The sequence below is a fragment of the Notechis scutatus genome, chromosome Z, assembly GCF_049901735.1.
Source record: "Notechis scutatus isolate UNSWTSFEM ecotype Mainland chromosome Z, rNotScu1.2, whole genome shotgun sequence".
Lineage (NCBI taxonomy): Eukaryota > Metazoa > Chordata > Lepidosauria > Squamata > Elapidae > Notechis > Notechis scutatus.
In genome coordinates, this window is record NC_142025.1 from 91,704,980 (window position 1) to 91,720,280 (window position 15,301).

The following is a 15,301-nucleotide window of genomic DNA, read 5'->3' on the forward strand; positions in this document are numbered from 1 at the left end:
AACTTTTCCCTCCTGTAGCACTCTGCTGCTCTTCGGAACGGGCTAAGACGGACAGCTACTGATCTCTTTCGAGTAGCATCATTTTAATAGGCGTCCAGCTGAGGGCTTCTTAGGAGCCAGATTCCTGATGCCTACCTGCCCCCTCGGGAGGACTCAATAATTCAGGCTTCAGCTGGCAATAAACCAAGCTTCCCTCCCCTCCTCTCCCCTCCTCTCCCCCACTCCTGCCGCCTCCTCTTCGCCTGCCCTCCCATCGCTACCTCCAGCCTCCCCGAACGCAGCCATGAAGGAGAGTTGAGCTCTGCCACCTTCAGTTGCTTTTGCAGCGCAGGAAGTTGGCACCGGGAAGCTCCTGCTGCTAAGGGGATCCTGGGGGACTGAAAAGAGGCAAAGGGAGGGAATCCAGAGGGAGAGTTTTTATTGTGGGAAGTAGGAGGCTGTCTGATTCCCGGACTTCGTGATGGACCCCAAGGAGCGGAAGAAAATCCAGTTTTCGGTACCTACGCCGCCCAGCCAGCTGGATCCCCGTACAGTGGAAATGGTAAGGAAGGAGCAATGTGGGGAGGGCAACGAAAGGGGGAGGGGGGGGTTCGAGGCATGGAAAGAAGTTGAGAAAGTAACAATGGTAAATTTCCTTTCCTTCCCTTCCTCTGAAGAGTTTCTTCTGAAATCTTTCTGTTTATTAGGCATAGAAGTATATCCAATGCAATGACTGCTGTTTAAATAAAAACTTAAACACACATGCCACTTGCGGGCACTTAGGTGACTTAGCAGTGCTTAGAATCATTGGGATTTTGGTTAATTAAAAACTGGATTTCCAAAGCATTGGCCCACAGAGGAAAACAAGATCTCCAGAAACTGCTTTAGATTTACTTCCAAATAGGTAGAGTTCTCAAATAGGTAGAGTTAATATAAGGTGATTATTAAACCATACATGTTTCCTGTTTGTGGTTAGTGTTCTTTTATATCATACTCTGTGAATGTTCTTGTTTGCTTTCTAATTGGTTTTATTATAATTTTTTTTTAACTTTTAGTAAGTCACTTTGGGAAGCTTTTTTTCCAGGGGGATATTAGATTGTAAATGCAACCAGGTAAATAAATAATTCATTGCTTAACACTTATTACATTTCTTAACACCGTATGGATCTTCATATTTGTATAGCATGAATAAACAAATAAACAGAAAGACAAATCTGTGAATATATGTCAGAAAACTTCCATGAACCTAGAGAATGAGAAAAATACAGTACTCCTTTCTTTTGTAATAGTACCTCTAATTCATGGACTGGTTTATAGATCTATATTGGTCACAGCTGGACACAAGATCTTTTCTTATAGATGCGCAGAGGCAAATTTATAGTAATTATATACAGTCAACCATCTAAAGTCTGCACTTGCTCAAACTTTTTTACACAGTAAGAAACCTCTTATATGCAAGTTCTCACATCTGATGCAGACTCATAGCTTTTCACACTCGCTAATGTGATCTCTATAATTCCTGAATAGATTTTCACACCAACTGGTGAAAAATGCTTTGAAAAAGTCGGCTCACCTCTTGTAATAAATGCATAATTCCTAACTCCTCAACCTGATAATGTCTAACTATACTAGATTAAATTCCTATCACATCCCAGTCATCATTGAAGAAGTCACTATATTAAAATTTTGATTTCTGGTGAAATGGCTATATCAAAAAAATGGACATTAAGGAAGATATAGTGCGACCAAAGCGGAGGTGGTATTCAGCAGGTTCTGACCAGTTCTGGAGAACCGGTAGTGGAAATTTTGAGTAGTTCAGAGAATCAGCAAATACCACCTCTGACTGGAAATTTTACAGTATCCTTCCCCTGCCAGGCCCACCATGCCACACCCACAGAACCAGTAGTAAAAAAACTTTGAATCCTACCACTAGACCAAAGCCCAGGACCAAGAATTCAGCTTTGAGGCTCTTTTGGGCCCTGGCCTTCTCATAACAAGCAGGAGATTTTTTAATTTGGTCATGGATCTGCAACCAAGGTTACACTTTTGCAAAATATAAATAACTTGTCATGTTTTGGATGTGTATAGAATTAAAATAGTAGAATTTGTGTATTAGAAGAACAATGGAATCTAACGTTTGTTTTTGGGGACATGGTGAGTTCATGCTTTATCATTGGCTATCATGCAAACATTATCAATCGTTATGTTATCTATGGAACTAGACATACCCTCACTGGTCTGCCATAGTTGCAATATCACACTAGTTTAACTTCACCTGTTAAAACTAGATTAAAAAATTGTGCTAAAGCATGGTTACAAAGCTTGGTTCAAATTAAGCTAACCCATCTACCTCACCCACTTTATGACTGAATTCAATATGTAACTCCTCAGAGAAAAAGGAGAGTAGGATGGTAGAAGATGCTAATGCTGTGAATAAAATCCAGGTATGATAATGTATCTGCACCCAATCAATAAAGACTGAACATATATTGTCCCTCACTGGTAAATACATACACACAGGAACATAGGAGGAAGGATGCCAAATTTGTAATGAATGGGATAAAAAGACCACGCAATGTCAAAATGCTTTATTTTTTTATATTTGAAGGCCAGACAGTTTGATTTTTTCTCTCTCTCTTTCACTTTGGTGCATATGCTGTTTAAAGTAAAGAGTCAGAAGATAGCTAAAATAGATTTAATATCTAGGCTGTTAAATGAGGCTCAGTCCTCTGCTCAAAATGGCCTGGTAGTTGTGTTCATGTCAATATGCTGAACTTGGTTACTAATTAGCTTATTGTCCAGCTCACTGAACTGTAAACTCACCAAGCGGGATAGTTTTATAGAACATAGTAAACTGTACAATAAAAACCCAAAATCTAACTACACATGATTAAAAATAGCGAAGTTGAGTAAAGTGTATAAATTCCACCACTAGCTCTGTATCTGACTTGTTTAAATGCCTTTGTTTATTTTTTAATTTCTATATCCATCTATCTCAATCAATGATTCTGGGCAGCTTACAATTCAAAAATATACTGCAATTAAAATAAAAACACATTATAAAGAAAAACAATATACATAGCAACTGAAATAATTTGTTGTATGAACATGAGACAGTTGTAGGGGAATATTTGATTCGAGGTTTACCAAGTGTTTTCAAAACAGATTCTGTCATTTGAATCAGCTTGAGGTCAGAACAATTGAAGTCATTTAACACTAGCGATGAAGGTGGGACCACAAACACGTGGCTACAAGCTGGACAAAGAACTCAACATGGCTGGAAACAACACACCACATGCACCATTTGACCTGACGACCGAGGACTGGGAATCCTACGTTGACCGATTCCAGATGTTCCTGGAAAGCAGCGACCTAATGAACATTTCAGAACAGAGGAAACAAGCCATTTTCCTCACACATTGTGGCCCTGCCATTTTCAAAAAGGCTAAAGCTCTATCAGCTCCATAGCAATGTAAAAACAATGGCCTGGCCAAACATAGAGAGACTTCTGAGAACCCATTACACTCCACCGGTATCCAGCCTAATCAAGAAGCACAAGTTCTACTGGAGAGACCAGAAGGATGGAGAGAGCATCAACGATTTTGTTGTGAGCCTGAGGGACACTGCCGGAGCATGCAAATTCCTGAATGTGGACGAGGCGATGAGGGATCACGTACTCCTGGGACTCAGGGACCTGACACTACAGAGCCACCTCCTCACAAAACCTAAAATAACACTAAAGGAGGCCATCGAAGAAGCATCAGCCACAGAAGCAGCCCAGAAATCCGCCGCAGCCATGAGGAAGATGAATAAGACACTGCAGCCCCCTCAAAAGGGCACCACTCCATTCACCATAAGGACCCCGAGTCCGAGTCGGGATTGGGCAATGACGAGGAAGTGAACCAACTATGTTAAGAAAGGTGCCAAAAAAGCTGAGAGGGGAAGCAGAAAGAATTTTGGTGTGCGGGTTGCGAAGGAAATCACCTCCAATCGGAATGCCGTTTCTGTGACGCCATCTGCCAATGATGCAAGCGGAGAGGACACATCACAAGAGCATGCCGAGCATTCAAGCCCAACAGCAGAAGGCCGAGGCAAGGCACACCTCCAAGGAACCAAGAAAATCAACCCAAGAACCGACGGAGCCAATTCAGCCGGAGCCAACGGAACAATGAGTCAACTGCAACAAGGAGTGAAATGCACTAGACCATGACAGTGGGCCACTCCAGCACAGCAAACACCAGGAAGGTCCACGTACAAGTCATGATAGAAGGTAAACAATGCTGGATGGAAGTAGATTCCGGATCTTATCTGTCAATGGTATCGTGGGACACCATCAAAAGTGTAATTCCCGATCTGACACAAGACCAGTTGCGCAAACAGAGGCTAATCCTAAAAGACTATCAAGGGACCGAGATTCCCATCATTGGTATAGGGAAATTCTGAGTGACCTTCCAAAACTACTCTGGAATCCTGCCATTAACTGTGGTCGACTGGGACTGGCCAAGTCTGTTGGGATTCGAGTAGTTCAAGCCTATGGGGATCGATTTCACTGGAATATACAGCATCACCAAAAGCGAATGGGAAGACAAACTGATGGAGGAATTCCAGGACGTGTTTGACGGAAAATTGGGCAAGAACTCGGGGTCCCCTACTTCGTTTAACCTATACCCAAACATAGCCCCAGTCAGACTAAAAGCGAGGCGAGTCCCATTGCACTTAAACCCAAAATAGACGAGCAGTTAGACAAGCTTATTGCCCAAGGAATCCTAGAACCCATAGACCATGCAAAATGGGAAACACCTATCATCACATCTATAAAGCCAGATGGATCTCTGCGCATCTGTGCTGACTATCAGGCAACCCTTAACTGCGTCCTACAACAGAGTATGTACCCCATCCCCAGTGGTACAACATCTTTTACACTCCCTGGGCCAGGGGAAGATCTTCACAAAGCTTGATCTCACACAAGCTAACCAACAATATCAGTAGACACTGAGACAGCAGAAGCACAGACAATCGTAACACACCGAGGGGCTTTCAAATGTAATCACCTACTATTTGGGGTCAGTGTTGCCCTGGGGCTATTCCAGAGTCTCATGGAATGGCTATTGCAAAGGATTAAAGAGGTGGTGCCTTACTTTGATGATGTCCTCATATCAGCAGAGGACAAAGAACAATTACAAGAACGTTTAAGGGAAGTCCTAAGCCAATTCAAAGGGGTGGGGCTAAAAGTAAAAAAAGAAAAATGCCAGCTAGCAACCGACAGGGTAGAATTCCTAGGCTATCTAATAGACAGTGAAGGGATCCACCCCACAGACAGTAAAATTAAAGCAATCAAAGAAGCCCACCAACCAACAAAACAGACTTGCAAGCCTTCCTGGGTCTCATTAACTTTTACAATATATTTGTACCACAGAAGGCAACAGTGGCGGAGCCACTCCACAGACTCCTTGACAAGAAGGCAGCCTGGACCTAAGAGAAAAAAGAAGAAGCGGCATTCCAAGAAATAAAAAAAACATAATTACTTCAGACTGCATACTAATCCAGTACAACGAGACCCTACCATTAATATTAACTTGTGATGCATCACTGTTCAGGGTTGGCGCGATCATCAGCCGCATCTAACCGAATGGAAACGAAGCCACCATAGCCTTCTACTCAAAGACATTATCCAAACTGGAGCGAAATTACAGCCAACTAGACAAAGAAGCGTTAGCCGCAGTCACCGGAATCAAGCGATTCCACAAATACATCTACGGAAGGAAGTTTACACTAGTCACTGACCACAAACCACTATTCGGAATCATCACAGGAGACAGAGCCACACCGAACATCCTGTCGCCCAGAATGACACATTGGATAGAATTCCTGGCTGCCTACAACTACAACTTAATCTACCGACCGGGAAAAAACATTGACCATGTCGACGCACTCAGTCGATGCCCCCTACCCAACCTGGATGAAGACCCAGCACCAACCACATCCACGCTCCTGATAGAGACATTTCAACAAACACCAGCAACAGCAACTGACATCATGAGAGCAATGGCCAAAGACAAAACTCTGGCATGCATTTTGAACTGGATAGGGAGAGGGTGGCCTGAGAGAGAGACAGCCAAAGAGACTAAACCATTCAGGAACAGATAAATAGAACTATCAATACTAAAGGGGTCCGTACTGTGGGGGGATCGGGTAATAATTCCTGAAAGTTTAAGGGATTATATAATGGAAATGTATGCAGGGCATCCGGGAATAGTTAAAATGAAATCCCTGGCAAGGAACTATGTGTGGTGGTCAGGGATGGATAAAGAAATAGACGCCTGGAAGGCCTGCCAGGAAACCAGGCCAGCACCTCCCACAGCACCCAACTGTGAGTGGGAAACACCAAGGGGTCCATGTTCAAGGGTACATATAGATTTTGCAGGGCCAGTAAAGGGACACACATTTCTTATAGTAGTGGACGCATATTCTAGATGGCTGGAAGTCAGCATCATGCAGTCCACAACAACAGAGGCAGTCATTATAAAACTAAGAAAACTATTTGCCACACATGGGCTGCCAGACATAATAGTATCCGACAATGGGCCCCAGTTCATGGCCACCCAGTTTGAGGTGTACCTAGCACAGAATGGGATATGGCATGCCCTATCAGCATCGGGACACCCATCAACGAATGGACAAGTGGAACACATGGTCTGGTACACAAAAGAGACCCTCCAGAAATTAGGGCCAGGGGACATGCAAGCAAAAATAGATAAGCTATTAAGTATACACATAACACTCAGCGCAACAACAAATAAAAGCCCTGCCAAACTACTCACGGGAAGAAAGCTGAGATCACACCTAGACAGATTACACCCCATATACAATCCAGACAGGCCACTAGATTCATCCAGCAAATGCCGGATGTTCCAAATGGGTGACCCAGTTTATGCTAAAAACCTAACAGGGGACCCTCTCTGGGTACCGGCAATGGTGGCCCAGGTAACCAGGCCCCGTTCTTACAGGGTCAACCCAATGGATGCCCAAAGTTGGAAAAGACATATAGACCAACTAAGAACCCGAGGGGCAAGGGGGGTCACAGACGTAAACAGAGAGGAAGGGGGAGACCCATCCCACAGACGTAACACACCCAGAGAGGAAGGGGAGACCCTTCACGCAGAACTAACTCAAATCGAGAGGAAGGGGGAGACCCCGCCCACACAAGCAATAACAAGTATGTGCTTTGGGGGGGGAACAGGATTGGGTGGACTGGACCAGGTGGGGAGGGGTGTTAGATATATTTACATGCTCCCCAATGATTGGTTGGTCTGTGGCGGTGGGAAATTAAAGAGCTGTTCCTGGTTGTAGCCGCGAGCAGCTCTGTTGTAAAAGGAGCTATCATGACTACCGTGTGGTTATTGTTACAATGAAATAAAGAAGTTAAGCAATTGGAGCCTTCCGCATTCTCTATCGCCTGCCATTTAACAAGAAGGAGTTCAGCTCGCATATCAGGCCCAAGACATATAGTACTTTAATTTTACTGCCATTGTTGATACTATAGATTTCCCCTCCTTGCAGCCTTCAAGGGGTGCTGAGTTGCCGATTTCCATTACTCCCAGATATCAAAAGTGCAGGTAAATAGAACTACAATTTACAAATCTGGAGAACCCTAGTTTGGAGATGTTGGTCTGTGGAGTAATGTGGCTAAAGTCCATAGACTATCCCACCAGCCTTCATATCCCTCCACATTTTTTCATAAGTGGAGTAGAATCAACAACAAAAAGATAGTAACAGTGGAACTGGAAGTCTTTTTCTGTTTCCCACACTCCATGTTTTCCTCCTCTGGATAGCTAATGAGATCAGCAAGTCAGATCCTCTGGCATAAAAGGGATACCCTTAATCCAACTATGCAGCTACTGGATGCTTCCCCCAATGCTGCAGGCTATGACTGTATGTTCAAGGCATGAATGTGGCACAAGGAGTTATAGCCATAGAATTTTGGCAATAGGAATCACATATTCCTTTTTCTTGTGATGGCTGATATTCCGGGTGGAATGGAAAGGCATCCTGAAAGCAACATCTTAATTTTGCCTCACAAGCCGTAAGATCTTGAAAAAATGCTGGGCAATTTATTTTAGTACAGAAAAGTGTTCCCAGTCACAGATTCCAAACAATCTACATGGGTAGATACATAGTTGTTATTCATTTCTCCTGGAAAAACAATAGGGATAGGGGAAGTCATAACTGTGCATTGACTCTTCCTCCACATTTCTCCCATCTCTTATTGGGAGAAGCAAAATAAAACTTCTATTTGATTTCTCTTCTAGATCCGTCGTCGGAGACCAACCCCAGCTTTGCTTTTCCAGCTTTCAGAAACTTCCTCCCCCGGTGAGTCATGATATTTTTTTTATCAAACCAGAAGAAAGGAATGGAGGGCTTGGGTGTGGGGAGTAAAGGGTACAAGAATATGCACAGATACACTCAGCTGCTGTACCAGGTTAGAATGCTAGTCCATCTAGCATCCTGCTGATGATTCTAGGAGTTGAAATCTATGTGTTTAACTTGACAAGTTTGAAAAATATTGATCTAAGGCAGGGGTGTCAAACTCGATTTCACTGAGTGCCATATTAGGGTTAAGTTTGACCTTGGGGGGCTGGGGTGGGCATCGCCAGAGTGGGTGTGGTCAGCTTGGCATCACTCATGTCAGGGGCACCTATGATAGCCCGAGCAGTTTGCCAGCAAAAATGGGCTCCCAAGCTCCGTTTTTGGCTGCAATAGCCTCCTGCAACCCTCTGCCAGTGAAAATGGAGCTCCAGAGAGCTGCCCATGGCCCTCCTGAGCTCTGTTTTTATTGGCAGAGGCACTAAGGGCTGGTCCTTCATTTAGGGCAGCCCTGTGGGCCAGATCTAAGCACCCAGTGGGCCAAATTTGGCCACAGGCTTTCAGTTTTACATCCTTATTCCTGTTACTTTGGATTGGTTTGTACCCAGAAGCTTATCCAGTAATGATCCTGAAAGTTCTTTACCAAGAGATGCTAGGGGCAGAGCAGTGTTGCAAAGAAATGTCGAACTCTTTTTTTTTTAAAATCAAATGCTTATTTTCAGTATCTTCATGAGAGAAACTACATTCAATTCTTTCAACTCTAGATTTTGATATTTTCTTCTGGGATTGTTTGATTATTGCATTTACAAACAACATTTAAGAGCATCTTGTTTATCAGCAACACCTACAATTTCTATGTAAAATTAGCTCTTAGTCCCATATGAAATAACATTGTAGAAGAAGGATTGGCAGAGTCAGGGGGAGGAGTAAAAAGAGGAATCAGGCTAGAATCCTTACATAGGCACAAACAAACTAAATCTAACCATCCCTTGTGTGCTATTGACCCTTGTCTAACTATAATCAGATGATAACCATTAGTTGAGCATATTCCTGTGCATAGACTTCTAGCAAAAAAAAATCAATTCAATTGAACTTTCAGGTGTAGATTGGTTTTATCCACCTGTCAAATGTGTCAAAAATAGAAACTGTATATTTCTGAAAATTATTTCATAGGTTGCATATGTAAAGTGATTTCAGATTCCTCTCCTTTCACTAGTTCAGTAAGGGGCATATTTGCATGTGTCCCTGGCTTGTGAGTGGATACACAGAGCTTATTTAGCAAAGCCTAGCATGAAATTGAAACATGGGGGTTTGGCTTTGTCTGCCTGAAATAAACAGGGAACTAAGCTGTGGCTCCATTTAGTTTTTAATGGTTTCATTCTCTGGCTTCTTCCAGGCAGGCAAAGCCAGAATCCTGTGTTTGTGCAATGTGCTAACTTGGTTGACAGGCCATAGAGGAGGCAGTATGAACATAAGAGACCCCTTGGATCAGGCTATAGATCACCTTGTCCAGAACTTTATATCAAATATTATAATTGCCCACTGGATTCATCTTGGAAGATTCTGCTACTGTTGCTTTGCAGCAACCAATATTTCAGGCATGCTAATATAATTCAGGATGTTGTAAATAGCCATCAGTATTACTGCTAGCAGCCATTAATCAGAAGGAATATAATAGCACCTTTTCAGACTAATACATTTTATTAAGAAACAAAAGGTTTTCTGAACCACAACTCACTTAATCAGATCCATTGAGGGACTAAACTGATATATAAATTGGGATGTGTTGGAGGGCAATAAAAGAATTCCTGAGCTAACATGACTGGAGGAGGAATTCTGGGAGTTGAAGTCCACAAGTCTTAAAGCTGTCAAGTTTAAAGACCCTTGCTCCAGAATATCTACTTTGAACATCTACTGCTAGCCATTGATAGCCTGCAAGTCCACAAAACCATTTAGTTCTTATTTAAAAAACACCCAGATAGGTCGCCATTATGAAAGCTGCTTGCAGCTATTCCATAGCTACACTATGTACAATATAAATATGAATTTCCTTTTCTTGATCCTGAATCTCTGAATATTTAGTGGGGGTAGATAATCCTGAGTTGCAAACTGATTATGCATAAGTACTTCTCTTTTCACATTATTTGTGGTATACATAATTTTATATACTTCTTTCATGTTATCTTCCTTTTTTTCTACACTAAATTGCTGTGGTCTTTCAATATAGGAGAGTTGCTCCAGTCCTACAATCATTTTGACTGCCCGTTTTTGTACCTCCAACTCTAAATTCTTCTATAGGCAGTCTTTGCCTTATAAGTTACCATTCGCTTTGTGACCAAAATTACAAAGGCACTGAAAAAAATGGCTTATCACCAGTCCTCGCACTTATAACCATTGCAACATTACCCACATCACATAATCAAAATTCAGGCACTTGGCAAATGTCATATAATTACAATAGCCACAACATCCTGGAGTCATGTGATTGCCATTCGTGACCTTCCCAGCTGGCTTCCATCAATGGGGGGAACTGGATTCACTTAATGACCATGTGAAGCGCTTAACAAGTGCTTTAAAATGGTTGCAAAAAAGGCTGCACAATCAGAAATTTAACTCATTTAACCATCACCTTGCTTAGCGATGGAAATTCTGGTCCCAATCATAGTCATAAGTTGAGGCCTACTTGTATTTGAAGAAAAATCAGAGTTTCTCACAGGGAGTTTACTATAGATTTCCCTCACAGCATATATTAGCGCCTCTATTTAAACTCCTTTTCTAATTATCCCAAGTATGGGGTTTGCTCTTCTTTGTTTAATACTCACATACAAGCAACATTTTCATTTTGCTGTCCGCCATTTGTACAAGACTCTCTTCCTGATTATTCAGTGCCATTTTGTGCCAGTGTGCGCGATTTTATATAGATTTAAGTGTTAGTTTGTCCCTTCACCAGCTTTATTGCTTAGCATGATAAGCAAAAAGAATCTTGAATTCATGTTGTTTGAGTTTAGCTAAATGTGTTACGCAAAACCAGTCATGTCTTTGGCTTTAGTTCACTGTGACTTTAGTGACAGTGATTTCCTATTAGTAAGCCCTTTAGGAGTCAATGGGATTTACTTTGAATATGTTTCTGCTGCTAAACCTGGGCCAAAGAGAAACCAATTCAGAAATAAAGCATTTCTATATTTGAAAAGAGAAAAATGAGAGAGAGATCTATATAGGCAAGCATTTGCTCTCCTCCTACTCACTGAAGCAACTTCTCCTCCTAGCAAAATGCATATACTTTTTTCGGTAAAGCTTATCCCTGCAGGTTTTTCTTTTCTTTCTTTCTTTTTTGTTCTGAAAGTTTAGCTCCAGGAACCAGGAAGGGTATCTTCTGTAGCCATTCTCTGAACAATAGCCCTGCTGTTATACAAGGAAAGGCATGGTGTTCAGAACAGGCCTTACTTATTCCATAGCCTGATTCCTCCCAGGGAGCATTCCTTAATGCTTTTTCCAGCAAAGTTTGTTTGGCTAAGAGATTTATACAGACACGGGAATGAATAAACAGTTTATTTTTTTAACTTAATTTCAGCTGAATTTGCTTTCAGTTGGCTATGTTTCATATTTAAGAGTTGGGTGTTAAAAGAGTGGCTTTTCACTGTGTGGGTGATACAGTGCTTTTCTTTCTTGTGAAGAAATTGGCAACCTATCGCTTCGGGGCTACACAAGGCAACATGTCCTCTAACCCAGTGATCCCCAACCTTTTTGACGCCGCTCCCGGTACCGGCATCAGCTGGGCGCCGCGGCCCGGTATCGGCATCAACTGGGCGCCGCCATCTTTTTGGCGAAAAAGTGCTTCCGGTGACCTCACCGAAGCACTTTTTTCGTCAAAAGATGGTGGCGTCTGCGCTCGGTGAGCTTTTTCGGGTAGAAATGGCTTTCTACCCAGAAAAGCTCACGAGCTAGCGCCGCCATCTTTTTGATGAAAAGTGCTTCCTGTGAGCTTTCTACCGGAAAAGCTCACCGGAAGCACTTTTTACCAAAAGATGGCGGCGCCCAGCAACCAGCGTGCCCGGTAAGACTTGTTCCGCGGACGGTACTGGTCCGCGGACCGGCGGTTGGGGACCCCTGCTCTAACCCCTCCCCCTCTTTTAACCTAAAAGGGTTATTTGATCACAAATGCCATATATCAGTGATAGAAACACACACAAAAATATCTCAAACCACTCTGTGGATGTATCTGGGGGGGAGGGGGGGGAGAGAGAGTGAGGCTTTTTTTACTTATTTATTTAGCTGGATACGGACTTTAGTCCATTTATGGTTTAGTTCCTTAATGGATTACATTCTCAACAGCTAAACCCAGGTGCTCCCATGCTGCAAAGAATGGATTTAACCAAGTGATTATTAAACATAAATGAACATTTAGCCTATCTAAGTAGTTGAATCTAATGGTGGGAGGAAAATTCTTTGCAGCAACCAAGTCACAAGTGTAATTGGCTCCTCATGGTGCAGCTGACACAATTCTACTCCTGGCTATGAATGTCTGCTGTATGGATATATACACACAAATATAAATATTATCAAATGTAACTGCCTATGTGGAGGCGTTCACTCAAAAATTGGCATGTGGTGTGCCACCTTGAAATAGTTACATTTGAAGAAACCATCAGCCCAGCTGCTTAGCCTTTGAAATGAACTAAGCTATAACACCAATGCGAGTTTGGTATACATTTTGTTTAGCAAGTTAAAGAAGCACTGAAAGTGGCTTATAACTGGTCCTTGAACTTACAACTGTTGCAGCATCCCCATGGTCATGTAATCAACATTTGAACCCTTGCCACCCAGTATGTATTTAGGATTGTTGTAACTGGCTTCCATGCCATCTTCTGACAAACACAATCAATGGGTGAAGCCGGCTTCCTTTAACAATCATATGATTCACTTAATCTGCGGTGATTCATTGTGGCAGAAAAGGTTGTAAAATCAGGCATGACTTACTTAACAACTGCTTTGTTTAGCAATGGAAGTTCTGGTTCCAATTGTGGTTGTAAGTCAAAGACTATCTGTATAACATAGTCAAGAGCTATCGTTTTTACCTTTTGGGCCTATGGTGTCAAAGAAAAGTGTGCTTTACGTTTCTTTCTCTTTCTCTTTTTTTTTTTTTACTCATAATGTTCTCTTTTTCTTTTGTCCTCCCTATACTCTTCACACTGCTTGCTACAGAAGATGAAGCATCCCCATATCAGGTCAGTACTGTGGATTATTTAAGATGCTATAAGCTAAGCCTGCTGGACTTCACCATTCCCAAGCTTGAATGGCCAAGGGCATGTAGGAGTGTAGGGTGTTGGACAGGAGATCCAGAAATAAGGCCATCTTCAGCCATAGAAACTCATTGGATTTCTTCAGGACAGTTCCTACTTGTTTTCCCAGTTTATTTCACAAGGTGATTGTCATGAATATTAAATTGGGAAAGGGAATATTATGTATACGTCTCCAAGCTACTTGAAGGAAAGTTGTGGTATATTCCTTTGCTATAGAGCTATCAACAGAATTACTACTAACTACCATTAAAACATCCTCATCACTAAATTAGAGCAACTGGTCAGATTTAACCACAAATTAGCAATTTAGGCTTATATACCGTCCCATAATTTTATAGCACATCTGGACTGTTTACAATGTAGTGGCATTGTTTGCATCTTGTCCCCAACAATCTGGGTTCTGATTTTACTGACCTTGGATGGACCACTGCACCACCAGGGCTCCTTAGAATAATAAATAGTACAAACAGAAGAGAGTGAAAAACTGATTTGGCTGATAATGCTGTTTGCCTGCTGCTCCTTAGAATTCCTGAGATCTTAATGAGATGTTGCTTTGGAAGATCCTTTCCAATTTAATTCTCACAGTTGAAGGCTCTGGTACCACTACAAAACATCATGATGCCAGTTAGAAGAGAGAGCATGCATGGAATTCCTTCCATCAAACGCTGCCATCATGTTGAATCTGGGAACTGCACCTTTTCTATGGAACAGCATTCCTGTTGAAATCCAAATGCTAGGCCCTGTTAGCCTTTTACAGGGCTCCTAATTCTGGCTAGTCCCCTAAGCATTTGGATCAGGAGATTAAGGAAATGTAGCTTTTATTGTTTTGATTTAATGTTTAATCCCATAGGATTCATAGGATAGGTGATTGTTATTGTTTTTTTCCTTACTTTGTATGTTGTCCAAAGATACTTTTGTGGGAGAAGTGTCATTATAAATTATATAAATAAATAGGACCCACAGAGTCTATAGATAATAGCTTTTCTAATCAACAGATTGGTAGACAAAAATCTCTCTAAGAGTTGGGGATGCAGAAACTATTCCCAATTGCAAAGATCTGATGTCAGACCTATGCGTGACTCAGTGCTCTTGGTTTATCTTCTTCCAGCCTGGAAGCCTACTCAAGTCCATGATTCATTCTGGAGAATAAGGGGTTGTGAAACCTCCAAAGGGATGTAAAAGTTAGTCTTGTATATTCTCAGATTCTGTCATCTAGAGTAGAACAGTTGAAAGTTTCTCCTGTTTTAATGAACAGAAAATATAGATCTGTGAGTCACAATCAAAGAAGGATAAAGCCAATTGTGGGTTCCACAGAATATCATGTATAAGTTAGCCTTCATATTGTTTTGAATAACAGTGAAGATGGGATAAGGTTATTTCTGTAGGAGGAACCTGAGGACAGAGTTTAAAAGGGATCAGCCTAGAATCTCTACATAGCCACAAGTGAACGAAATCCAACTTTTCTTGAATTCTCATTGGCCCTTGAGAAGATTAATGTCAGGTGTGAAAGATCAGGTCCACAGTGAAGAGTCCAGTTAAACTGGTTTATTGCTAATCAGGCCTCTCCACAGGAATCTTCTTAACTAAAGGTTAGAATTGGCATAGTGTTAGATAAGTTCAATGGAATACAAGGGAGGTTAGACTTAGGCGCTTGTGGC

General features: G+C 42.0%; 1 protein-coding gene across 4 annotated transcripts in view; it reads left to right on the top strand.

Moving 5' to 3' along the window:
• The first annotated feature begins 264 nt into the window (after nt 1–264).
• PPP1R1B (protein phosphatase 1 regulatory inhibitor subunit 1B) overlaps nt 265–15,301 on the top strand; it is a 78,873-nt gene continuing 63,836 nt past the window's right edge. For 3 of the 4 annotated variants that reach the window (XM_026679723.2, XM_026679725.2, XM_087945745.1), the window contains exons 1-3: nt 265–541; nt 8,289–8,349; nt 13,546–13,568. In XM_026679723.2, the coding sequence (XP_026535508.1) occupies nt 461–541; nt 8,289–8,349; nt 13,546–13,568 (165 nt within the window). In that variant the 5' untranslated portion in view covers nt 265–460. The remainder of the gene's footprint in view (nt 542–8,288; nt 8,350–13,545; nt 13,569–15,301) is intronic. The other variant, XM_026679724.2, reaches the window with a different exon arrangement.